Source organism: Tamandua tetradactyla, chromosome 2, assembly GCF_023851605.1.
Source record: "Tamandua tetradactyla isolate mTamTet1 chromosome 2, mTamTet1.pri, whole genome shotgun sequence".
NCBI lineage: Eukaryota > Metazoa > Chordata > Mammalia > Pilosa > Myrmecophagidae > Tamandua > Tamandua tetradactyla.
Window position 1 is genome coordinate 184,213,335 of NC_135328.1, and position 27,012 is coordinate 184,240,346.

The window sequence follows — 27,012 nt, forward strand, 5'->3', positions numbered from 1 at the left end:
AGCAACAACTTCCAAATTTTCCTGCCCAGTCAATTCCTTTCCTCTCAGCTGCAGAGACATCCAGCTGCCACCTCATCTCCACTCAGGGCTCAAAGGCCCTGCAGACTCCACATGCCCCAGCCAAGCTCGTGTTCTTCGTGCCCAGATTTTGTCCCCCTCCAGTGAGCAGAACCGTCAACCATCCAGTTGGGTCAGCTAGAAATCTGGAAGTCTCCCCACCACCTCCCTCGCCCTCACTCCTCATGTCACTAATGTTACCTTCTAAACATCCAGAACCTACCCATTTCTTACCATGTCCTCTATTGCTACCCAAGCCATGCAGCAGCCCCACCTCACCCAGACTGTTGCTAGAGCCTCCTATGGGGTCTCCTCCATCCATTGGACACCCTCTCATTCATTCACCACTTTGCAAATGTTGAATCTGATCATGTCACCCAGTCCCCTACTTCACACCTATCAGCAACTCTTCAATGCTCTTAGAAAAAGTTAAACTCTTCCCTGCAGCCTCCAAGTCCAGGCCCTGCCTTCGTACATACCCCTCCTACAGCTTTCTCTTGCAGCCTCACTGACTTCCTTCTGTTTCATCAAACACACCGCGCTTCCTCCCACCAGAGGACTTTCATATACTGTTCCCTCTGCCTTGAATTTCTCTTCCCCTCAGGTCTTCACCTAGTTAACCCCTACCCTGCCCCAGCTCTCAGCTCAAGTATCACTTCCCGGGGGGAGTCATCCCTGAGTCTCCCTTCTAGGTCAGATCAGGCCAGGTCCCCTGTTACATGCTCAACAGAAAACCATTTCTTTCTTTCACAGTATTTATCTCAGTTTGTGGTTACAGCATTTGCTTGGTGTGAGTACTTGTGGGATGAATTAGGCATTGGGAGTGGAGCAGGCTTGCTGATGACGGCACGGCTGCTACATGGCAGGACTGCACCTCTGCCACTGGCCTGGGGTCTCCTCTCCAGGCCCCGGCCCGCTCCCAGCCATGGGAATGCAGGGGAAAGTTTCAGACCATCTCACTTAGCCTCCCAGCTCTGCCTCTGACTTGGTGTGTGACCCACGCAAGGGATGTCTCCCCTCTGAGCTTCAAAGTGGAGTCATGGTGGTGAAGCTGAGGCACGTGGGCCAGCACCCATGGGGCACCCACGGGGCTGGTCCCCCAGTTCAGGCACACCGCCCCACTCCACGGGGACTCTGAGCATCTCATACCTGAATGAGGTTGGCCGCCGGCATCCTCCGCTTCTCGAAGTGCTTCTGCCGGTGCTGCTCCTGGACCTTCAAGGCAAAGCCGGAGCCTAGGATGCCCTGGTGCGGGGTGGGGGGCAAGGGTGGTGGTGGTTATGGCATGGTTCGGGGGATGAGGGGAAAGTGGGGGGACAAGAAGCAGCAAGAGTTCCCCTTCCCCCAGTGCAGATCAGGGGCTTAGCAGGCCCTGCCCCAAGCACCCCCCACCTGAGGCTGGGCTGTCCCCGGAAGTGGGCAACAGAGGAGCGAAACTCACAGCGGGCAGGGCGAAGAAGGAGATGCCCAGTAAGGCGAAGCCAGCAGCCAGGACCCTGCCCAGCCACGTGTGTGGCGTCTTGTCACCATAGCCAATGGTCGTCAGAGTAATCTGGGGACACAAACGGGTTCCCTGCCGGGCTGGTCAACGGGCTACCCAGAGAAGCTCTGGGGGGCACAGACAGGGGAGCCTGGTGCTGAGGGTAGGGGCACAGGGGTTGGTTCAAGGACTTGTCACGGGGACTGCTGGAAAGGATGCTGGTCACAAGGGCTTGGAGAGGCCCGGACTGGCCCACTAGGACTGGCCGGGGGATTAGCGCGGAGGTTGGCCACACCGAGGTCTCAGCCCCAGTGCGAGAGGACAGGGACCAGCATGCTCAGAGCTGAGTCGGGGGTCACAGTGGGCAAGCTTCGGGAAGTTGCCCGGCAGGGTCCCAGGGAGAAGCGCGGCCCGCACAGACCCTCACCCACCGTGCCCCACCAGAGCGAGTCGGCGTAGGAGGAGAAGTCGGAGTTGGCGTCCTTCTCAGCCAGATAGACCAGGAAGGAGGCGAAGATGAGTACCAGGAACCCGATGTACCAGGCGGTGATCAGCTCCTGCGGGAGCGGCAACGGCTGGCATCACAGGGACGGACTGCGGCGCAGGGGTGTGAGGAGGGGAGGGGCGCTGTGCCCACCGGGGGAGATAGGAGGCTCCCAAAATGACGTCTAGGGGCTATTCTGGGAAGGGGATAAAAGCATCCCACCTCTCGTACTTCCAGGCGGTGGCCCTACTCCTCCCTTCAAGGAGATTCTGCCTCGCCTTCACGAAAAGGCCCCCACAAAACTCCTGGGCCTGTGCCGGGCACTGCCCTCCGCCCTCAGGTCCCCGGCTCAGGCCTCCCCCCGCCCAGCTCTCACCTATCCCAGGTCCCTTGTCCCACTTTCAGGCTACGATCGCGCCCCCTCACCCCCATCTAGTCCCACCCCAGGCCCACCCTCAGACCCCTGCCCAGCCCCTATTTTGCTGTGCACGTAGACACACAAACTTCCAGCACAGAAGCTTCCACGTGAGATCAAGGCCCACCCCCTCAGGCTCCTCCCTCTGCCCCCAGGCCTGACTCGCTAGGCGCCGCCTTCCAGGCCCCGCCCCCGGCCGTGGTTCCGGCCCCTCCCCCAGTCCCGACCCCACCCCCCCAGCGCCCACTCGGCCACGCCCCCTTCCTTCCCGGGTCTGGGCTCCCCGGCTCGCCTTGCTGTGCGCGTAGACCACCGAGCCCAGCAGCTTCCAGGTGCCGCCGCGGCGGTCCATGCGGACCATGCGCAGGATCTGCAGGAAGCGCATGCTGCGCAGCGCCGACGTGGCGAAGATGTTGCCCTGCGTGCCCGCGGCGATGACGGCCACCGAGGCCACGAACACGATGAAGTCTGCCGGGTCGGGGGGTGACGAGTCACGCCGGCGCCAGGGAGCCAACCCGGGGTCGAGGCTTCCCGGGGCGGGGGCGGGGGCGGGGGGAGCGCGACGGGGAGGGGCCAGTGAGTCGGGGTCGGGGTGTCAACGCCGGGACTTCGAGTCGGGGGGAGGCCTTATTACCGATGACACAGAAGGGTTTTCTGGCAAAGCGGAAGCGGCCCTGCCATCCTCGGTAGCGGCAGCAGCAGCCGGCCGACCACACACGGATGATGTACTCCAGGCCGAACACCGCAATCATCACGAACTCCTGCGGGATCAGGGGCCTGGTTTCTGGACCCCACTCTCCGGACCTCGGCCCAGGTCGCACAGAGCCTACCTAATTAGAATCTTTGGGTTTAGGTGACCAGAAATTCCTCATACCTGGGGAGGATTCCAGAAGAGCAGGCGGTCCAGTCCATATCCGCTAAGGAGACTGAGAGCCCAAGTCTGCCCCCTCCCCCTTCGCTGCCCCCATGTGCTGCCTGGATTTTTCTGCCCTCCAACCTACTCTCTCTGCCCACCTACACTCTCTATCCAGACATCCCAGACCCTAAACCTGACTGGCTGATGGATGGCTGTCCATCAGGCATTGCTTTCCAAGGTACTTCTGTTTAGAGGGGAACGAAACCTCACCACACCAGGGATGAAGACAGTAGTTTTTGTCCTGGGAAGGGACGAGGCTGATTCGTTTCTCTTGTGGGCCCATCAGAAGCTCTCATCTAGAGTCCCTCAACACCTGCTATATAAAGCAGGAGAAGAAGCCCAGAGAGGGGCAGCCACCAGTGCAGGACACACAGCACAGCAAGCCACTGGCTGAGCCATGTATGAGAAACTTCTCTCTACCTTCAGCCTTCAATTCCAAGCTGCTACCTCAGCCTCTCAGACCTGGGCTTCTGGCACTCACCAAGATGAGAAGACATTCATTGGCAAGTTCCTGGTGTTCCTGGATGGTGGACAACACAGACAGCACCAGGCAGCTGAAGACCAGCAGAAATCTGCAAATGCAGCATGAAAGAAAGGGTTAAACTGCTGGAGGGACAGGACAGCTGCAGCTCCTCTGGGAGGTGTCTGCAGAAAGAGCGAAGCAGCCTGAGGGGGAGAACTGTTTGGAAAGCAGGATCAGCAGCACAGTCCCCTGGAGTCATGGCTTTGTGCTGGACACCATGGAGGGAAGCTCCCAAGTCCCAGGATGCCGAGTTCACAAGATGCCTTAGAATCCTCTGAATCGACTCTTTAAAAAAAAAAATTTATTGACACATCTTTGTACACATACAATCCGTACATGGTTAATTGCCTCTTGAAGTAGGCAGCTCAGCTGTGAGAAGCAGGTCTCTCTGGCTGGAAATGGAAACAAACGGGTTTAGGATCCCACACTCAGGAAACTCCTCCAGGCTTAACCACACATGGTGCCCTCCGTCCCAGGCTTTGATTTAAGGTTGTCCTGCGAGTAGTACCCCAGAGGTCAGCAAGGGCCAGAGAAGGTCAGTGGCTGGTGACTGTACCCTCCCCTCCCCCCAACACACACCATGAACTCCTGGGTGGACTTAAGCAGATGGGCCTCATCTGCAGAATGGAAATAATCTTTATGGAATTGATTAATAACAGCTATGAAGGGAAAGAGGATCAAGGAGGACAGACAGGGAGGGAAAGATGCAGACGGGGAAGGAGAGGGGGTGAATCCGGCAGTGTGGAGCTGGACAAGCCCCTAAGGACCATCAGAGCTTCCAAGTGGCCCAGAACCACATGTATAGAAATGGAAGGAACTCTAGAACCTAACTGGTCCAACTACTCCCTCATCCCCAATTACACACAGGAGGAAACTGAGGCACAGAGAGGGGAAGAGATTCGCCCAAAGTCCCCCGTGTGTCCATGATAGAGTTGAGATTAGAGCTAGGATTCCCAGCTTCCCTGTGGATGGGAAGAGGAGCAGGACATGAGGAGAGAAGCTGGTGGCCTGGCAGGATGTAGTAGTTTGGAGCTGTTATGAACCCCAGAAAAGACCATGTTCTTTTTTTTTTTTTTTCGTTATTTTTGTTTGGTTTGTTTTTTAGGCCGTGTTCTTTGAATCCATTGCTGTGGATGCAGACCTTTTGTGGGTGGGACCTTTTGATTAGGTTATTTCAATTTGAGATGTGACCCACCCCATTCAAGGTGGGTCTTACTCCTTTATTGGAGTCCTTTATGAGGATAAAAGACAGAAAAAAACCCAGGGAGCTCAGAGAGAAACACCCAGAGAAGTTTGGAGAGAACTTAGAGGAAACCACCCCAGAGAAAGCACAGACAGAAAATCCTGGAGATGCTAAGAGAGGGCGTACAGAAGTTCAGAGAGGAGGCCAATGGAACCAGGAGCTGAAAGCAATGAAACCCATAAGCAAAGAACCAGCAGACCTGGCCATGTGCTTTGCTATTTGACAGAGGAATCCCAGATGCCAGCTGCCTTTCTTCAGAGTATGTATCTTCCTGTTGGTGCCTTAATTGGGACATTTTCATGGCCTTAGAACTGTAAATTTGTAAACTGGTAAAAAGCCAACCCATTTCTGGTATATTGCATTCTGGCAGCTTTAGAAAACTAAAACGGAGGTTATGTAAGGGAGAGCAGCATGAGAGGCTGCAGATGCAGCAAAAGGAAATGAGGCTAGACTCCAAGAAGCACTCCTCTTTTGGATGGGGTGTGCCTGCATATGCACATACCCTGGAAGACACCCCTGATGGAATGGGCTTCTGGGGAAAGAAATTCCTTGTGAACTAACCACCAGCCTTCCCCAAATGTTCCCAGAGTCTCCCACCTCTGCACCTTTGTTGACACTGTACACTCTGCCTAAAACACCCTCCCTCACCATCTGAGCCTGCTGTGACAGACCCTTTACCCTTAACCAAATGTTTCACCAAATGCTACCTCCTCTGGGAAGCCCTCTGAGATTCCTACCCCCATATTTCCCTTTTTAGAAATCCCCCGTCTCAGTGCTTGCCTCACTTGCACATGACTCAAGCCACTTTGTAAGTAGCTTTATTTGTGTTCATGTTTCAGGTATAGGAGCATGGGCTCAGGGTCAGAGACCTGGGTTCCAATCCCAGTCCTACTTCTGTGGGAACTCAGGAAAGTCATCTAACTTCTCTGATCCAAGCTTCTCATCTGCAAAATGGACTGCTGATGGCATGTAAAGAGCCATGACTCTGACCAGGCCCACTTAGACCTCCCTGGACAGAAGCACCCAGCCTTCTTGGAGGGCGGGGTCTGGGGCCGCATTCCTGCAAATGCCCTTAGGTTGAGGAGGTGGCAGGTGTCAATAAAATGAGCGGGAAGGAGTCCTCCTTAGCCAGTTCCAGCGAAGCGCTGAATCAGCGAAGACACGAAGGAGAGGAGGGGAGAAGAGCACCAGTTTGGCATGCTCAGTAATTAACCACAGAAAAAGCAGAGGCCCCATTCACTGCGGGTAGGGACTTACAGCTGACACAGGGTACAGGGCTGGTAGGACCCTACCTGCAGGCATATCATCCAGTCCCTGCCTCTGAGAACAGCTGCAGCCAAAGCTTTATAGGTTTTCTCCCCAGTCCCCTTGACGGAAATCCTTCAGCCCCATTTCCCCAATCTTTAGAGACCTCGGATCCTCTGCTAGAAGTGGAGCATGCTGGGGGCTTCCAAAGGGTGTTCTAAGAATTTTATTTTCTAAACACTTTTCTTTCCATGTCAGTAGTTAGACATCTATAGAGCATCTATTTCACAATAGATTACAATTAGATTTCATGTAATAGATTACATGAAAAGAAAAAAGCAGATTACAAAACCTCAAGGGTAATTTGAAATCAGGGACTCAAACGGATATTTGCACACTGATGTCCACAGTATCTTTATTCACAATCGCCAAAAGATGGAATCACCCCAGGTGTCCATCAGCAGATGAATGGATAAATAAGAATGTGGTATATACACGCAATGGAACATCCTTTAGCCATAAAAGGGGATAAAGTTCTGATACATGTGACAACATGGATGAACCTTGAAGACATGTTGAGTGAAATAAGCCAGACCCAAAAGGACAAATGTTGTATGATCTCACTGATACGAAATAATGAGAATAAGCAAACTCATAGAGTCACAGTCTAGCAAATAGGTGAACAGGGGGTGGGGTGGAGGCAGGGAATGGGGAGCCAATGTTTAAATTGTATAGAGTTTCCATTTGGGTTGATCGTAAAGTTTTGGTACTGGATGGCGGTGATGGTAGCACAACATTACAAACATAACTAACAGCTCTGAATGATATATTTGAATGTGGCTAAAAGGGGAATTTTTAGTTTTTGTGTATGTGGCTAGAATAAAAATTTTTTTAAAGCCAGGACTGTGAACACAGAGAACCCTATTGTAAACAATGGACTACAGTTAATAATACAATTATAAAAATGATCTTTCAGGAAGTGGAACAAATACATCACAACTAACGCAAGGGGTTAAAAATAGGGTTGTATTTGCAATTGGATTTTTGCATGATTTTTCTGTAAACCAACAATTTCTCTAACAAAAAAAATTTTTTTAACCCTTCAGGGCAATGTGATTCTAATTTTATAAATAGAGATTTTTTACTATAATACCAAAAGAGTCAGCAAGACTTATCTTTGGATGGTGAAATTAAGAGTGATTGGGATTTCATTTGGCTTTTTTGCTTTTTTTGCTTTTTTGCTTATCTGAATTACCTAATCCTTTTTTAAGAACAAATGTGAAAAACAACAAATTAATAAAAGTTTTAAAATACATTTCCCTAAAACTTCAAACAGGAAAAACAAACCCACTTTTCATCCTGCCCCCACCCCTTTACTCCTTGTAAATGCCTTTGCAATAAATGGCTTTTGCCATTGAGCAGGTGTGAGGCGTGGCAGCCCCTCCCCTGAGTGGCTCCTATGTCCACCTGCCCATTCAGCATCTCTTCCTAGGTATCTAGTGGCCTCTTAAACGGAGCATGTCCAAAAATAAACTCTTGATTTACCCTCAAATCTTGCTCCACTCCACTCTTCCCCAACTTAATAACGGCACTGCCATTCGCCCAGGGGCTTAGGCTGAAGAGCAGAGTTGCTCAGATTCTTTATTTCCTTCACCCTCCACATTCCATCCTTCAAGCAAACTCTGTTGGCTCTACCTCCAGAGGATAGCCCCAGAAAAACCACGTCTCAACACTCTGGCTAAGCCACCGCCATTCTTGCCCCTAGCTATTCTTCATGCTTCCACTCTTGCCTTACTATAGTCTACTCTCTTGAAAGTAGCCAGAGTGATCGTGCTAAAATGCAAAGCCGGAAACTATCACTCTCCTCAAAAGTCACCACCGACTTCCCATCACACTTACAGAGCAAAAGGCAAACTCCACAGTCTGTCCAGCAAGGGCCGGGCCCACCCCTTGAACTTGATCTCCTGCACTCTCCCCGTCACTCATTGCACTCCAGCAACTCTGGCCTCCTTGCTGTTCCCAGAACACACCACACATGTCTCTACCTCCAGTCTTTGCACTTGCTTTGCTGTTTCCTCCCTTACTCCATTTAGGTCTCTGTTCAAAGGCTTTCCCCAAGCCTTTCTCTCTGGAACAGTAGCCCCATCTCCATGCTCTCTTCCCTTACCCTGCTTGATTAGATTTGATTTTCATAACAGCGTTGTAAGACCAAGTAAAGGAGTAGCAGAAACTCGCAAATAAACATTAAATAACCATGTCACCAAAGCCCCCAGTTTGTACCCACTGAGGAGGCTCCCAAAGCTCAAAGCCATCTATCCTTGAGCCTGGGTTCCTCAGCAAACTTCCTCTGCTCTGGACCAGCTCCATCTGGCCTCAGCTACTTAAAAAGCCCCTCAATTTTACCTCCCCCTGCCTTTATCCACTGGCTGAAGTTTTTTCACTCCCAAGGCTTAGTACATTTGAACGGGTGTATTTGGTGTGATACAGACCAGCCTGTGTCCCGGACACCTGCATAATTATCTCCTCCACCTTCCAGAGGAGCAAACGGGGCCCCGGGAGGGACAGACTTGCCTGAGATCCCAAACAGGGTCTCAGCAGCAAAGCTGGGGCTACAGTCTAGCTCAGTCTAAACCCCAAGCCTTCAGCAGAGGAGAGATGAATGCCTGCAGCTTAGGGATGGAGAAGACAGAGAGAAGGAGCCCTGAGCTGAGGTCTGGCTAGGTCTCCCAGAGTCAGTAAATGACTTCATTCATTCAACAAATAAACGGTGTCTAAAGATTGTCCCCAGCCCCCTCTGGGGCCTCAGTTTCTCCATCTATACTTGTGTAGCACACGGGAATTTGCAAAGAGGCCAGGTTGGCAGCCACTTTTTAGAGCACCTTTGCCCATCATGTCTGGTTATAATGTGGGGCCCAGGTTTTCCCTTTGCCCAGGTCAGGAGACAGAGCTGGGACCGGCTGGGAGGGGTGGGTGCTGCCTAAATGGCTCTTCTCAGGCTGGAAGTGGGCAAACATGAAGCCTATCCCCACCTTTCCTCCACCCCCCCCCCCCCAGATCAGTGACCATCCCACCTATTCAGGAGGGCAGCAAGACTGGGGTGGAGGGATAGTTTGCAAATGGCCTGCTTAGATTTGTGGTTCTCAAATGATAGTGGGCACTGGAATCACCTGAAGTGCTTGTTAAAATACCGATTTCTGAGGTCCACGCCCAAAGTGTCAGTCAGATTCAATAGGTATGTGGATCCTGACTGTTTGCTTTTCCTGCAGTTCCCAGGTGATGCTAATGTGGCTGGTCCAGGGAGAAGCAGTGATTTAGTTGGTAGGAGTGGCTGCCTTTGATTGAATTATTAGCCACCTCAGGGCTTTTTAAACAATGACAGCCATTCCCTTTCCCTGGTCTCACCTCCTCAAGTCACTGCCCGGAGCAGCCAGAGGGCAGGAAGAGGAGGGAAAACCCTGTTGCAGAGGCTGGTCTTGTGGCTACATCAGCTGCACCCGTGATTGGCTGAGTGACCTTAGATAGTGACCATAACTACCCCTGCTGGCCGAGGGCTGCAGCCTGGCCAGGCACCGGCAAGCCCTCTGCATGCCTGTTCTTAACCAGCTCTCCCAATAACTCCGCCAGTCCCACGATCACATTCAGGCTTACGAGGCTTAGAAGGTAAACTACGATGGCTGCACAACTCCGAATATACACCAAACCACTGAACTGCACACTTTAAGAAAAGCAATTTTGTGGTATGTGATTTACGTCTCAAGGAAGCTGTTATTAATTTTCTGATGACAGAATGAAAGGTATATTAATTTCTTCAAAGTCATAAGTTCAGCAAATGGCAGATCTAGGAAATGAACCCAAGTCCACATAGTTCACCAGGCCACTGGTGAACTGGACCTCAGTTTCCCCATCTGCAACATGAAAGTGGGGGGCACCTCGAGGATGGCTAAAGTCCTTTCAGTCTTGCAACTCTCCAGCAGTGGGATGGATGGGGGAAGGTGGGTCATTGACCTTCTTCTAGATTCACAGGGGCTGGGAGGCTGGAGAGAGGAGGCTAAGATCAAACAGGTAGGTTGCATAGCAGAAAAGATGCCACTTAATCTCTCTGAGCCACTTCTCCACAATGAACATTAAGCCAGATTCACTGTAAAGTCTGAAATGAACAGTCCAGGTCCTCAAGAAATTAGACAAGTAAAACACTATAGCAACATGATGGACAAGGTGAAGACAGTGTGCTCAGGGGGGGTTAGACATCAATGGAGCCAAAAGGGAGGGATCAGGGAAGGCTTCTTGGAGGAGGTGACACCTGAGTGGGCCTGGCAGAGGAAGGAGGATTTGCAAGTAACAGAGATGCAGGAGCAGGAGGGCAGCCCAGGACGGTCAGTAATTCTGGATGGTGAGTAGGAACCTAAAATGAAGGGGGCAATGGAGAAATCAGAGAGGGCCAAATCCAGGGGCATTGAGTGGCACCCTCAGCCATTTTGAACTTTATATTAGTGGTCATGAGGAGCCACTGAGAGAGGGAAGGACATGTTCTGATTTGTGTTTCAGGATCATCACTGAAGGGTGGGGTGGCGCATGGATTAGAGTAGGTGACTTAAAGAGAAAACTGGAAGGCTCCACGATAATTCAGATGGAAGGCGATGGACTGGGATTGTGGGGGTAGGGAATGAAGAGAAGTGGGTACATTGGAGAGTTTTAGGAAATAGGATTTGGTGATTAACTGGAAATGAGGACAGTGAGGGAGAACGGCTGCTCTGTTTCTGGTTTGGGCGCCAGGTGCACGAAGGTGTTGAGTGAGCTGAGATGGGAGACCCTGGTGGAGGAGCAGGTGTGGGGGTGACGGGTTCCGTTTGGACATGTAAGATGGGAGGGCTGTGGGACATGGGGCAAATACTCAGTTGCATACTAAGAGAGAGACCTGGGCCAGAAATGCAATTTGAAGGACTTCAGGGTAGAGGTGTTGACGAGGCCATGAGAGTGGCAGAGAAGGTTCAAATTTCGAGAAGGACCTGGAGGGAGCCCCAGGGGAGCTGAGGGAGGAGAGACCCTTCACAGGGACTAGGAATTTGCTGCCAGAGTTGGGGGAGAGGAGTGTCAGGCCAAGCAAAGAAAAGTATTTCAAGGAGAGAGTGGACGACAGTGTCAACTGCTGCCAAGAGGTCAAGTGAGATAAGGCCTGAAAAATGTCCTTTGGATTGGTGACAAGCTGGTCACTGGGTACCTTGGCAAAGGTGGCTTTGGAGGGTGAGAAGGCAAGGGGAGGGGCGGTGAGGAAGTGGGGACAGTGAGTGCAGATGTAATATTTAAAGACATTTGACTGCAAAGAATAGAGGCAGAGATTAGTAGCTAGAGAAGGATACAGAGCACAGGGAATTTTTTTTTTCTTTTTACGGTAAGTGACTTTAGTACACCTATAGCCAGAGTGGAAGGAGAAGTCGAAGATGAAGGAGAGAAGGGGTGACAGATGGAATGAAATCCCCAGGGAGGCTGGAGGGGGCGGGGAGGGTTCTGGAGCGAAGGGAGGACTTGTCTTGAACAGGAGGGACCTGTCCTGCTGCTTCCATGCCGCAGATTGGAAGGAGGAGAGGTCTAGGCAGGAGGGAAGGTTGGGGGAGGGGAGAGAGGGACATGAGGTCCCACCAGGGGCTTATCCCTCCTCGGTGAAGAGTGGGCATCTTCCGCTTATCCGAGTTGGGGAGCAGGTTGGGGTGAGGGGGTCTGAAGAGGAGGAGCAGGATTGAAAAAATGGCTGTGACCAGACCCCAGAGATTGGTCCCATGCGAATCCAGAACTACGTCCCCAACAGAGAAGCTGGGAGCAGGCCGTGCTCAGCACGTGCGTCTTTATGTTTATGTTGGGTTTGTTTTGAAGGCTTGATGATCCTGACGGAAGCAGCAGCCTGTAGGGAGACCTCCTCCTCCCCAGGTCAAAGTTAAATGTAGATCCAGGCCCTGCCTCTTCCTTTCTCCCTGTCCTCCTTTCTTCCCTCCCCTTCTTTCCTCCGTGTCCCTCCTCCCGGACTGAGCCCTGCCAGGGTCTGACCGCCCGCCTGCAGCCTGATTTCCACATCTGGCCTGGGGCATGTGTGACCCCTGCCTGGCATCCCAGACCACAGACCCAAAGGCAGGGACTCAGCTGGGGAATCATGGGGAATCAATCAGTCCCCGCTCAGCCAAGATTCCTGGAGGGCACCTTACAGCCCACAGGGGCTTCCTAAACCCCAAACCAGAGTCGGTGCTGAAGAGGGGACTTGGGAGACACTGCCCGATGGGAAGGTGCCAAGCAGCCTGGAAGGCCCCAGACTCCTCTGGGGAGAGCAGGCACTTATTTTCTCCCGCAGGAGGAGGGGGTGAAGGGAGGGGAGCAGTAAGCCAGGTCTCAGAGCGAGGCTCTTTCCAAGAATCCTCAGGGGCTGGGAGAAGTTTCCCCTGATCCAGCGATTCTAAATATGGCAAAGGGAGCAAGAGCACGTGACCCAGGGCCCCACACCAGTGTGGCTGCTGCCACCGCTGCAGCCTTTCTGGGTCTGAGGCCTGAGACGGGGCTCGGGGCTGAGGCTGGGGATGGGGATGGGGCTGAGCTGAGGGCTCGATGGAGCCTCAGTTTCCCTGCTGGCAACCTGTAGGCGGGGGACAACTCCAGGATGACTAGAGTCCCTTCAGCCTTGTGACTCTCCAACACTGCGGTGGGAGGGAGAGGGCTGACTATCAGGTCTGTTCCAGATTCTTGAAGGATGTTCCCAGAGGGACAGCAGCTGCTAGCACATACAGTGCAAACCACAAAAACATGCTCCCTCTGAGGACCAATTAGAAAAAGGTTTCCCCTTTTGCCTGACAACTTAGAAAAAGTTGACCCCTCTAGATGAACCAATTAGAAACAGGTGTCCCTTGCTCTGGGCTGACCCATCCTTGCCACAGTGCAACAAGGCTGAGCAAGGCTGGATCTCAGCATCACTTATACCCTCTCAGCCAGGCCTCAGTGCAGGGTGCAGATTGCACAACAATGCCTGGCAACCCTAGGAATGGGATGGTCCTGACGGGGGCCCTGGAATGGGCACCCTTATGTGGTACCACATGGCTCCATTCTCTCCCAGCTGCCAACAATTCCTCTAAGCTTGGAGACTGACCCAAGAAGGGCCCATCCAAAGTTTGGACTGAGCCAATCGGATTATCTTTCTCAAGAACAAAATTAAGAGTCACGGGGAAGGCAGCTGTGCTCACCACTATACCACCAATGCTGCACAAAACATACGGAATAAAAAGAAATAATAGGGGGAACAAATGTTAAACTTAGATTGAAACGCTAGTGATCAATGAAAGGGAGGGGTATGGGGAATGGCACGTATGAATTTTTTTCTGTTGTCTTTTTATTTCTTTTTCTGAATTGATGCAAATGTTCTAAGAAATGATCGTGATGATGAATATGCAACTATGTGATGATATTGTGAATTACTGATTATATATGTAGAATGGACAAAAAAAAAAAGTCATAGGGGAAAGTTGGCAGAGGTGCTAAGAGAAGTGGAGATGAGACTGCCCTGCCCTGGAATCCTGTCTTCCATGAAGGCCAGGTGTGCGCCTGTCTTGAAGCTTCTAGAAAATTCCTCTCTTTCCTGGCAATAAGTGTCCCCCACCTCCATAGTCCAATTTTTTTAAACTGGCTTGAATGGACTTGGCCCCCTTACAATGTGCCAGGTGGGTAACTTCTAGCCACGGTGTCTTATGAGGCATAGATAGCCTCATCCTCTCCTACCTGGACTAACCTCAAATTCTCCTACTCATTCTTTCTGCTTCCCTCTGCTGCACTGGCCAGTCTACCTGGTGCACCTGTTGAGTGGGCTGAGCAGTACATCGCGTGAGCCAAGGGTTTGAACAAGGAAGAAGCAGGGGCCATTTATCTGTTTGGGGCTGGTCAGGCCACTGCCTTCTCAAACGGACAGGGGCCATGAGCACTACCAAGCCACAATCCATCGAGGTGAAAAGGCTCTAAAAGGTGGAATACAGGAAGCCAGGATTTTAGAAACGTAAACAAGATGGCCAACTGAGCAGCTCCGTGTGGCTCCAGATGGCTTAGTTTTAAATGCCGGGTTTTGCCATAAGATTTCACTTGAACAAAGAGCTTTGCTGATTTTTTAAAAAGTGTGAAATCCACCAGCTTGCAGGCTCAGGCTCAAGCTCTTTAGCATGGTAGGCAAGGAAGACCCTTACCCACCTTGCCAACTCACGCTTCACTCTTAAATGCCAATGTGGCACTGGATGCTCCGCCATCATAGCTTTGTTCCCCCAACTGCAGCAGGGCTTTTTTCTCCCTCCCCACCTCTAATACTGTGTGCCCCTTCTCCAATCCTGGCTGATTAAGTAGGGCCCCCACCTCATGCTCCCTTTGTCTGCCATCCCATCCCAATGTTCACCTCCACCCGGCATTTATACCAACGTGAAATCTCTGCCTACCCCACAAACCAAAGCTATTTGAAGGTAAATAGCTTCCTGTCTTTTTCACCCCAAATCCCCTGTGCCTAATACAGATGGATACTTGGTACAAGTGTCCTGAGAGAGGGGACACCCTCACCACTGGACTTCAAACTGGTACCACCTACTTCCCCAGTGTGCTGATGCCCAGCTGGGCAGCCCCACTGCAGGGGGTAGGCAGCCCAGACCCACAGAGCATTCACTCATCCACTCATTCACTCAATAAGTATTTACCAAGTGCTTATCAAGAGCCAGGTACAAAGACAATATCTTCGCCTTCATGGAGCTTATGGTCTGCGGTGAGGGGTGGGGGCAGGATACACAGCAAATAAACAAGTGAATGTTCAATCTCTCAGGTGATGATGGGGAAAAGTCAGTGGGGAAAGGGGACAAGGACACAAGCATGGGGGTGAGGGTCTATTTTATGGAGGGTGGCAGCTTTGAGAAGGTGACATTTGAGCAGAGAGCTGAAGGAAATAAAGGAGTGAGCCACATGGACAACTGCAGGGAAAGGGTTCTGGGCAGAGGGAAAAGCAAGTGCAAAAGACCTGAGCCAGAAGGAAGGAGCGCGGCCAGAAGAGAGCAAGCAAGGGGGAGAGTGGTGGGACGTGAGGGCAGAGAGGCAGCGGAGGTGGGGAAGAGATCTTCTACGGGCCTTCGCCAGGGTTCTGACTTTTGCTCCAAGTGAGATGGAGAGTTTTGAGCAGCGAGTAACATGATCTGACTGTTGAGTGGAAAACAGACTACTGCAGAGAGAGGGGGTTAGGGAGACAATGTCCCACCTTGAGTTAGAAAGCTAATGTATAATCCAAGCAAGAGATGATGGTGGCTTGTATCAGGGGAAGTGGAGGTGGCATGATGTGATCAGATAGTAGCTGTATTTTGGTACTTGAAAATCCCTTAGAGAGCATTGATCCTATAATTTATAGATGGGAAACTGAGTCCCAGAAAGGGGTCTATCTATGATCATTCAATAGCTCAGGGGCAGAGCTGGGCCTAGCACCCAGATTTCCTGATTCCTAAGGTAATGTTTTTTTAACTTCTCCTCCTTCTGCTGATGGACCTGGGTACCTGCTCCCCACCCCCACCTCAAATATTCCCTCATTCTGGTGCCAGGTTGGGGCCTGCACTTGCCCTTCCTGCTATATGTGACAGGGTAATGCTGGGTTCAAGGGACTGCCTAGGCCCCCAGCTCCTTGAGCCCAGCAGAGGTCAGGTCACCTCTAAGGAGCGTTTTGTCCTCTGAATCAGCAGAACCTGTGCAAAAAGGGGAGTGGGGGCAGGAAAGATTCCAAAACAAGAAAATTAGTCCCTGCCACAGGGTTCTCAGTACTTCCAGAGCAGAGAGGGCACTAAGAGCTGACAGTGTGGAACAGGAGCTGGTGAAGGGACAGGGTCCCCTGGGGAGCTAAGGGCCCAAGACTGAGCCCAGCCTGGGAGTTCTGCAGACTCAGCCTTTGAGGCCCCCACAAGTGGGAGGCTTGGGGAGCAGGAGGCGGGAGGGGGAGTTGCAATGCCTTTTCTGCTAATAAGCAAAGCAGCGTGCAAACTCACAGGCCACACCTGGGGCAGTTGTTTACAGCTGCTCCGAGAGCCTTGCTCCCCATGGGAACCCCAAATCCACGACCAGTCAGTCTGAAGGTCCTGCAAGACTGACTCCAACAGGCCCTAATACCTAGGACACGCAGGTTGTCGTGTGACCTTGGGCCTAGGGCTCAGCTTCTCTGGGTCCATTCCACAGTTAAGGCAGAAAGATGATTGAGGGGGTGGGGGTGGGTCTTAGGCTGGAAGCTGTGAACACATCTGCAGGCACCCTCCTCTTTTAAAGGAGGGGCCGCCCAGTCAGGGGTTTCAGGCTGGTCTAGAATCTTCTAAAAGGCAAGAGCCTGCTTGATGACTAAGAGAGGTGTCAGGACTGGGGGCAGCAAAGGGGAAGGAAGCAAAGGGACATGGACTGAACTAGGTTCGTGAGGAGTTCTTCATCCTGGCTTTGCCCCAAGTTAGCTCAGAAACTGTCTCAGAGCCTCAGTTTACTCCTCAGCAAGAGGAAGGAAATGGGTATTGCTTTTCGAGGGCCCTAATTTTTTCACTGATCCATTAGAGATTGTTGATTCCAGCAGCCCAAAAGGGGTATGAGGCTATGGATCGCTCCTGTACCTGCCAGTTCTCAGGGACTTCAATATTCTGGGGTCTCCAGAGGAGAGAGTCTTTTACATCTTATTTGCATGGAAGGTCTAGAGAAATTTCTACCTCCAACACTCCCCCTTTTTACTGAATAATAAAGAGGAGTCAGAGCAGACCAAAGCAGAACCTCCAGTAGCTCAATAAACTCAGAAAAGGTGCTGGAGATTAGGAGTAGGGAACAAATTGCATATCCCGTCCTGATGCCTCCTCTTGCAACTAAGGAAGACAGACCCCTAGTGGGTAAGAGCCAAAAGGACGGGGCTTGCATTCAGTTCTGCTTCTGCTAGGATGATGCTGAGTAAGCGAACTGCCCCTCTCTGGGACTCAGTTTCTTCGCCTAATGGGGCCAGTGATCCCTGCTCCAACAATCTGGAGGCAGGGGGCTGGCCCGAATGACCCTCACGCTGGGGGGGATTGCAGAAAGGCTTGGGTTCACCTCGGGACAGAGGAGGCCGACACCAGGCAGGGCTCCTAGAGAGAGGGTGGGGTTCCGCGAGGAAAGGATTGTGGAGGACTCCTCCCCCGGGCAAGGGCCTGCCTTCCCCAGCTGCAGCGGAGCCGCGGCTTCGCATCGCGGTGGGGGGGACTGGCTCCGCGGTCACCGCGTGGGGAGGGGCGTAGCCGGAGGGGGAGAGGCGCGACTGGGGGGCGGGGCGGGGCTGTGGGCGGGGGTTCGCGGACCCCGCGGGAGGGGTGGGGCCAGCGCTGCGGCTCCGATTACCTCCCCGCGGCCTCCAGCTCCCCGACGGCTTCTTTTTCCGTTTCCAAATTAACAATTGAAAATGCGGCGGCCTGAAAGGCGAGCAGCGGGCCAAGCGGAAAGTGTGAAGGTGCCGCTGCGTCCCCGAGGCCGGGGGCGGAGAGGGGGGACGCGACACCCCGACTGCCCGGGTCTCACCCACTCACCAACTCCGGATGCAGGGACCGAGCGCCCCAGGACCCAGAGGTGCCAGGGCCCCCGAGTCAGGCCTTAACCTGATCCGGGCCCTCCAGGTACCGCCCTGGCCAGGGTCGCAGGAACCAGCGCCCAGGCCGGGTGGTGCCAGTCCCCGGAGGGGCTGGGAGGGCGGGTGGCGCTGGGGCTGGGTTACCCATCTCGAGGCCGAGTGCCCAGGAGGGGCAAGTGCCAGGCAGAGCCCTCACTGCGCCGACCTCATGAGCGCACAGTCAGGTAGGTTCGCCAGTGACATCAAGCAAGGCCCTTGGCATTGCCAAGACTCAGCTTCCTCATCCAGAAAAGGGGAGGCCGGCGCCGACCCACCAAACAGAGCTGCTTTTGAGAAACAGAGAAGTTGCATGAAGCTGGCCTGCACTGTACACAATAGGGGGCAGCTATTATTATCTTTTGCTGATAATAATGATAACACTGAGTCCTGTATACCCGTCGCCCTCCCCCCAGTGCCAAAGCAGCTGTCCATCAGTGGGGGATATTGGAGCTGACAGTGGTCTTTCCCTCTCCTCACCTCCTCAGGGCCTCCCCAAAGGGCCTCCTTTGACAAACCAGGTAGGCAGGGCACAGGCTCGGGAGCCAGAGGGATAGTTTCTGGTATGTCTCCACCCCCTCCAGTGATGCAAGTTCCATGAATACAAGGTCTTTGTCTTATTCACCAGTCTCCCCAACACCTAGAACAGGGTCTGATGCAGTATATATACTCAAAAAATATTTGTTGAGTGAATAAATGAATGAATGAGCAGGTCCCCTCAGCTGGAGAATGCCTCTTACAACCCTGATCTCCCATTTAGCCATCTGTATGAAGTAGTCTATTTTGGGAGGGGTTTAGGGAGGTACCCCCTCTCCCCAACCTCATAGTACAGGCCAGTGGAATGGAGAGGAGATAGGAACAGAGAGAAGAGGAGAGAGGAGCAATGATCCCAAAAGGCAGAGTCAAGCTCACCTTTTTCTTTGCAGCCCCCACTTCCCATTCCTGTCCAGCATGGGACTCTCCCCACCCCACCCCACCCCACCAGCCTCTTCACTGACTGCCTTGACTTGGGCCACTAACACCTCCCCACCGTCCATTCACCTTGCAGCCTGAGAGTTCCCTCCCCCACTGCCAGTCCACCAATGGCTCCCTACAGCTCGCCATCTAAAACCCAAGCTCTGGAGCCCAGCAACTGAAGCTGCACATATACCCTAAGTACCAGCCACACAACACACGACCCCTACCCCGCTCTCCCCATTTCCACCTCAGTGCTTTGTGTGCTCTCTCCCCTGTGGGGATGTCCCCAAGATTCTCTGGCCTGCTTTGGGACAAAGCATCCCCCAAGCCCCTGGTTGGGATCCCAGGCCCCCTCTGGGTACCTCCAGGGCCCCCCCTTGTTACTCTGTTCTGTAACAGCCTCTGGGCTGAAGCTGCTCCCCAAGGCCAGGTCTGAGTCCCCTACATCCCCCAGGCTGGCCCAAGTAGAGGCCGGGACAATAGGTGGGGAGTGAACAGAAAGACCCACGTCTGCCAGGGCCTTGAGCATCAGTGAGTCCAGGGATTTCACACTGCTTTGTGAAGACTGGAAGTTTTGGGAAAAGGTGTCTTGGGGGGTACAAGCTCACCCCTAATCTTGGCAGAGCTGAGGAAAGAGTACCAACAGAGTATATACTTTAAGTCTAAATTATTTAAAAGCTTGAATTAAGGTAGCATTTTGTTAAATGAAATACACTCTATCCTCCCCCCTTCACACACAGATCTTCAGAAAGGCCAGGTTTTTATTTAAAATCTTGGGCTCCTTGGGGTTACCAAGCTGGAATCTCAGTGGGCAGGAAGGGGACGGCCAGGCCCTGCCCCCTCCAGTCCCCAACCCATGATGTGTCCCCTTCTCTTCCCACACGGGTCCCCCCTCCCTCCCAAGGTACCCTGTGGGTGCCCCAGCCTGCTCTTCCAAGCTTCATCTATACTCGCTCATAACAAGACTCCTTGGGCCTTGGAATGCTCAGAAAGGGGTGACTCCCCCAGCCCTAGGGGGACAACCTGGGGATAGGCCTGTGCAGGCCCTGGAAGGAGGCATGGGATTGGGGCCTGGGGATTACAGGATTATCTGGAATATATTCTAGAATGGGGGGAGAGGGGGAAGAGACCAGGCTCCAGGTTAACATACAGGGCCGCAGAGGCCAAGTGGGCAGGATTCGGGGCCCTCACCCCCAACTCCATCCAGAATAGCCCTGCTTCGATCTGCTTTATACACTGCGTTTCTGTGCAAAATTTCGTTTAAGGAGTCATATCTACTGCTTAAGACAGTTTGAAAAGCACCAGTCTAGATCCTTCCCTCCCACTGAACATACGAGGAAAGGGATGTGCCAGTGACCTGCCCACAGGCAGATGGCAGGTTAGGGCAAATCCAGGGCTCAACCCTAAGTCCCTGCCTCCTGCCCAGGTGCTGGCTTCCAAAGAGTGGCCCGAGGCCTGGGAGCACATTTCCCAGTGCCTTAATGATTCAGGCCACTGGGAGATGGTGATGATGCCCAGCCCCTGGGCAAGCAGGGGCTGGAGGGGGCCTGCGGTGTGAGCCGGCCTGCTGCTGGGGCCTCCTGCCTTGACAGGGGCTTGGACCCTTAGGTCTCCCTGCTCAGCAGTGGATTGAGAGGCCAGGCCAGGCCAGAGAAGGAAAAGGAGTCCTGGTATAAATAACTGTGGGGGGCCGGGATGTTTGGGCCCATCTCCCAGGCGACGGCCATGTTTACTGCCCAGCGAGGGGGGGCATGGCCCACACATTTGCCTTTCTGACTTGTAGCCAAATTTCTCCAGGAAGGGGTGGCCCAGGATTAGCCCCAAACACTCCAGCTCTGTGCCCCCATCAGACCCTCCCTGTAGCTCTGTCCCAAAGTGGGCTGCAAACCTTCCTGACAGTGCTCCCGTCCTGCAGCCCCACATGCTGCAAAGCACCACTGCACCCCTGTGAGACCCAAATGTCCCAGCACTCGTCCCGGAGTCCCAGCTCTGCTCAAATAGTGGGAGGGTAGCGAGGATAAGCAGTGCAAGGGAAGGCCCCCAGCAGAAGAGCTGGGCATGTGCCAAGGTTTGGAGCTGGGGCTGCTAGGCATGGGGGCAGGGACAAACCTCTCCCACGGCCTCGGCCAAGGCAAAGGGAGGGCTGCGGCCCCCGGATTAGGAGAGCACAAATCCTTCTTCCCAGCCAGTACCCACCCCATGCCTGTCATGTGAAGGGCATTAGATGGCCAGACCCTATCATGGGAGCGGTGTCCTCTTGGTCACACCATGGTCCAGCTCCTCCCCCAGGTGGCCAGACCGAGGGAGGGAGCCCTTGATGCAGGAAGGCAAGTGGAACGGTCTCCATCATGGGGTAGCAGCTGCAGCAAGGCCCGAGCACGGGGTGGCACGGGTGTGAGCTGTGTTCCAGCCTGCAGGTCAGCCCAGCCCACCACACGCACTTGCACGTGTGCACACACACAACACTCAGCAGACGGATGGGTTTTGCTTGGGACACCAGCTACTCTTCACTGAGAACAGAGACGCAAAATTGGGCCTTGTCCATCAGGGAGCTCCAGCCCCATCTAGACTACTTCTTAGCTGAATGACCTTGAGCAGATTACTTTCTGAGCCTCACAGTAAAAGAATAAAAATAATAGCTTTCCTCAGGATTATTATGAAAATTCATTGAAATTCATTGAGTAGACATTACTTAAGACTCACAATGGGTCAGCTATACCTCAAAGCGGACCACGAAGTGGCCTTCCTTCCCAATATAAGGTAGCAGCTTGGACCCAGAGACCAAGGCTCAGGGAGTCCCTGGGCCCAGGCCAGCCTCGGTGAAACCCTGTAGAAGGTTTTGGCTGCAATTTATCATTTTGGAGGACAACTAAGCCCCTCAGAATGAGGCTGGGTTCTAGTGTGGGCTCACCACTGGCCCAGGTACATTGGCCCTACTCCATTCTGAGCCTCGGTTTCCCCATTAGTAGAATAAGGAGGGCTGGGTGAGATTTTCACACCTTTTTGAGCTATAAGAAAGTGAGGGAGAGAGGCAAGAGCCAGGACAAGCTGAGCTATTTGGCCTCTGCCCCCCTCCTCCAGGGCACCCCACCATTATCAGGGCCAAATCCCAGGAGCAATGGGTAATCCCTTGGGGCCATGCTATGTTCTAGGAACCCCCATCACCCCAAACCTATACCTCCAAATCACCTTTCTAGAGAGCCTCAGGGCCTGCACCACCCTCTCTGCTTCCAAGCCGATGCCCAGCTCAGCCATCCACACCTTCCTTCAGGCCGAGGATTTGCATAAACAGCTGAATTTTCCTTATAGGCAAAGTCCTGGAGTTCTAGGCCAGGTCAGAGCCAAGCCTTCGGCAGAGTAACTAGACAGGCCCAGACAGGGAAAGAAAACACTCTGAGAGAGAGAGGTTAGATGGGGCCGGGCATCTGCAGTCATGCCCGAGCACAGGGGCCCCGGTGCGAACTGTGTTCCCGTGGAGAACGGAACTTGGAGTCCCCAAGCCCTTGGAAGTGCCCTCAGGGAGAACAGGGGCCTCAAAGGCATTTACCCTGAGACACCTTGGGTCATTTTTGTATGTCCCCTCTCCTAGATATTTTTGTCATCCCCCTGCCTTCACCCTGGAGAGCCTGGACTTCCCCCACCCAGAAGAAGCACCTCGGAAGTCAGGAAGAGATTAAAGCACTTGAATAGTCAGCCCTGTGGCTGGGCAGCCACCCCAGGCCCCCCACCTCCCTCTGTGGGCACTGCATCTCTCTGGCCACTCGCCTCTTTTATTCCAGGGCTCCCACTGGGCCATTTCTGTTTCCTCTCGTGCAGGGCAATGGCCCTGCCCTGTCTTCCAATACTGTCTTCACCCAAGACCATCTCCCAGGCCCACAGACTGTCAACATCCAGCAGACTGTCCCCAGGTACAGAGGGTCCCTCCAACCACAGACTGCCCCGGGCCAGCAGAGCCGGGTACAAGTCTCTCCCCTTCTCTCCCTAGGGCCATCAGTGCTGGCGTCTGGAGGGAAAATGCTGGGAAGGCCTACCTTCCCGACCCCTAGGTGGGGAGCATCCAGACCTGACCTTCTGCCTTGACCTGGAAGAAGGAGGGGGTGACAGTGGCTGAAGTGTGACTGAGACCACAGGGGAAAGTGCAGAGTCCATCCTCCCCTCAGGGAGGGAGCCTGCCCTCTCCCTAATTCTGGACTCTTCCTTAACCTCCCTCGGGCTGGGCCCTGGGGAAGGAGAGTAAAGGGAGGTCCAGTGGACTCAGGCTTTTCCCAGTCAGATGACACCCTTGGGCTCCCTGCCTGAGTCTTTCCCCACCCCATCCCCCACCCCCCACCCTCCTTCCAGCCCCAGAGAGGCGTTTCAAGAATACAAATCTGCCCACAGCACGCCCACTTCCTGCCTTCTACTCCTTCACATGTGCCTTCGAAAGTCCTGCTCCTCACCCTGGCCTGCCTCCCATTCCCAAACTCTGTCCAGTCTCTTCTCTGGACACCTCCTGCCTCCTCGAGGTTCCCGCCCTGCTGACTTCTTGCAGCTCTTTGCAAATGCCATCTCCGGCCTCCCCTTTAGGCCTCTGCCCATGCTCATCCCTATGCCTGGAACACTGTTCCCTGCTCCCCCTTGTCTGGCTTTCTTCTCCTATGCATCTTTCAGCTCTCAATTTAAGCCTCTGCCACTGGAAAACCTCAGCCCAGCCATCCCCAGCTTGGGCCTGTGTGCTGGGCGCCCTCAGGCCTCCATGCCACCGGAGAGCGGCCCTCATCTCGCAGCCCATCTCCCCAGGCGGGGAGGAGGGGAGGGAAGGTCTGAATTGCTGCTCTGTTCCCAGCACCCGGCACAGGGCCTTCTTTCTAGAGCTAGAACGCTTCTCAAATGCAAGAGAAAAGAAGGCATGAGTCCCGGTGTAGAGCTGGGGGGGTGGGGTGCGGAGGGCAGGACCTTGAATTTTGCAGCTCAGCAGGCCTAGTACGGCCTAGTAAGGGCACAGCCCCTAGAGCTGCATTTCTGGGGGTTGAATTCTGGCCTCACGACCTACATCCAGGCACGTCAGTTAAGCAATCTGGGCACACTGGGCATAGCTGTAACCACCTCATGGGGTTGTTGAGAGAAAAAGCAAAGAAGGTTACAGCAGTTCTCCAAGCAGCGCCTGGCACCCGGTAAACACTCAATAAGCATTAGCTATTATTATCTAATGCTACTGAGGGCCATGGAAGGAGGGGGAGGAAGGGACTCAGAGAGAGAGGTGAGGGCGACAGGAGCCACCCAGCGGGATCCCCCAGCCCCTCCCCCTCCCCAGCCCCCTGCAGTGATGCCCACCCCGCTCCACCCCCGCCGCCCTGCCACCTGCTCTCCACCCTCTTGCACCAAAAGGTCCTTTCACCCTGAGGCTTTCTGGGCACTCAGTTGTCTGAACTGTACCCAGAAAATTCCTGTCTTCCTTGCTATTCGCCACTTATTGACTGTGTGACAAGGGCCAATGCTTAACCTCTAGGCTTCTGTGTCCTGGTCTATCCAATGGGGACCACGACAGCTCCTCCCTCACGGGCTTCCCAGAAGGTTCAATGAGGTGGCACGGGAAAAGCACTGAGCACCCAGCAAAGCTGATACTATGAATCTTACCACTCTACGGAAACTGGGCTGAGCATGGAGCCTGGCTTCCCACTCCCAATGCATGCGCACTGCTTCCTACTGGTTACAACTGCTGTCCTGGGGTCCGCCAGTCCCCAGGGGAATCCCAGGAGCCCTTGGTGAGCTGCAGGCCTCTGGCCCTGTGGCAGGTCTCTGAGCTCCCGGCCAGTGGCTTCTGAGGAAAGGAGGTGTCAGTCCAGCCCCCTGGCAACCCCCACCCCTTCTCTCCTCCTCATGACTCAAGAGTGAGGGAAGAGGGGGCTTGTGTTGGGAAGTTGAAAATACAAAATCCCTAACAACCCCTGTATCATCCACAGCAACACTTGATACGAGAGATAGCCCTGTGAGCCACGCAGGTCGAGACAAGAATTGTCCTTTTGTGTGGAAGGAAGCTGGGGCCACAGAGAGGTTGGGTCACCTGCCTGGGGTCACACAGCCTTGAAGTGGCAGACATGGGAGTGGAACCCTGACCTGCTGACTCCTGGTCCAGTGTTCCTTTAACTGAAGCATGAGCCCTGATTCAGGCTGACCCTGTGCTCCAGGGAGGGCAGAGCCTGAGGCCAAGAGGGATAAGTGAAAGCTGCTCCAGGCCCCCAGCTCTGGGCTCTGCCGCAATCCCCCACATCCCTGCCCCCTGTCCAGATTCCTCCCCTTTCTGGCCCCAGGGTTTAGGAGGGAGGAGGGTGGATGGTAACACCCAGACTCAGGGATTTCATACACTGGTATAATTTCCAAAAACATTTTGGGGACTGTATAAGGTTGTCAACTTTTTATTTGACCAAGTAAGGACATTTTTTAAAAAAATTCCCAGCCCCATCACTTCATAACTGGAAAGACGTAGTCCCAGACTAAAATGAATCCTTTAAATGGAATATATTTAGCGTCATGAAAAAGTGACCACATTGTCCTTCTTTTCCTCAGTTTTGCCTTAGGCCAGTGAAAACTGCTCCTGGTCTGCTGACACATCCGAGATCACGTGGAGCTTGGGTTTAGGAGTCACATGGACCTGAGTTCCAATGCTGGTTCTGCCATAGACAACCTGTGTAACTTTGCAAATGTTAATTCCTCTTTCTGAGCCTCAGCCTTCTCTCTGCAAGATGGGAACACTAACAGTGCCTGCCACAACCACGGCGCTGAGAGAACTCACCGGCTGCGTGTTTGCAGAGCACTCGCTCATGGAAAGAGTTCAGCCAAGCCCTGGTTCCCACCTGGCATCCTTGCCCTGATCTGTCACTGCTTAACAGCTCCACTGCACATAAGGTAAAGCTCACCTGACAATCAAGGTCCAGCCCTGGATACCCTAGGAGAGGGAGCTAGGAGAAGAGGGTCCCACCTCCAAGCCTTTGCTCAAGCTGTTCCCTCCATCCGGAGTGCACTCGAGCTAAAAATCATGAAAGCTTCCAGCTCAGAACTGCAGGTGGCAAGTCTGAGGGCCTTCTCTCCACTTCTCTCTGGTTGACAAAACCATTTCTTCCTTACTCAACCCCACCTTCATGCATTCACTCAACAAACATGAACTGATTATCAACCAAGCATGTGTTCATTCCACACCCATCCGGGTCTCACAGCCCAATGTTGGACAGCAAAGAGCACACAGGGGAGGGGTGAGCAGAGTTCTGAGGGCACCGAAGAGTCCAAGTGCTTCCAAGAAGAAGTGATGCTCAAACTGGGTTTTGAAGGATGAATAGGGGATAGCTAGATGAGGTGCATATGAGAGAGGAGAGGAGCTTCAAGCAGCGGGAAGAGCACATGCAAAAGCATGGAGCATTAAACACCACGGCACCTGAAAACACTACAAGTTGTTTCTCAGGCAAGGAGCAAAGGGTGCTTGTGGGAGCAGTTTCTGAACTTGGGCACTTAGGGACTAAGGAAGGATAGTAAGTTTGGAGGGAGATGCTATATTTGAGCTGCTCATGGGATGAGGAAGTGAAGTATCTGAGAAGCAGCCAGACAGGAAGCTCAAGAATGAAGCTGCAGATGACAGCAGAGGAGAAAGCTGTCATCACCAGGTAACCACTGACATCATCATGGACGTGACCACTGCTACCATCATGAGCTGACCAATGGCATCATCACGAGGTGACCACTGACATCATCACACACCTGATCACTCATGTCATCACAGACCTTACCACTGATGATATCACTGAGGTGACCACTGGTGTCAGAGGAAGGTATGAGATGCCCCCTGCCCTCAAACTGTGTACACAGAGAAAAGGACCCAGGACAGAACCACAAGGAGCCCCAACATTCAAGGGGCAGAAAGAGGAGGTGATGTGCTAATAAAATCTAGAGGGAGAGGCAAATATGTGTCAAGTCTAAGGAAGAGTGGGTTCCAGAGAGGAGAGCCCAAGAGGGTCAAAGGGGCCGAGAAGTGACGATCTAGGGAGGCAGCATGGCAAAGAGTTAAACGCAAGGGCTCACCTGGAGCCACA

At 53.3% G+C, this 27,012-nt stretch overlaps 1 protein-coding gene across 1 annotated transcript in view; it reads right to left on the bottom strand.

The window, feature by feature from the left end:
- KCNQ4 (potassium voltage-gated channel subfamily Q member 4) overlaps positions 1-27,012 on the bottom strand; it is a 53,105-nt gene that overhangs the window by 18,654 nt on the left and 7,439 nt on the right. Inside the window, exons 2-7 of the mRNA XM_077150084.1 lie at positions 3,834-3,924; positions 3,071-3,197; positions 2,729-2,904; positions 1,969-2,094; positions 1,499-1,609; positions 1,207-1,302 (exon numbers count right to left, since the gene is read on the bottom strand). Of these exons, the coding sequence (XP_077006199.1) occupies positions 1,207-1,302; positions 1,499-1,609; positions 1,969-2,094; positions 2,729-2,904; positions 3,071-3,197; positions 3,834-3,924 (727 nt within the window). The remainder of the gene's footprint in view (positions 1-1,206; positions 1,303-1,498; positions 1,610-1,968; positions 2,095-2,728; positions 2,905-3,070; positions 3,198-3,833; positions 3,925-27,012) is intronic.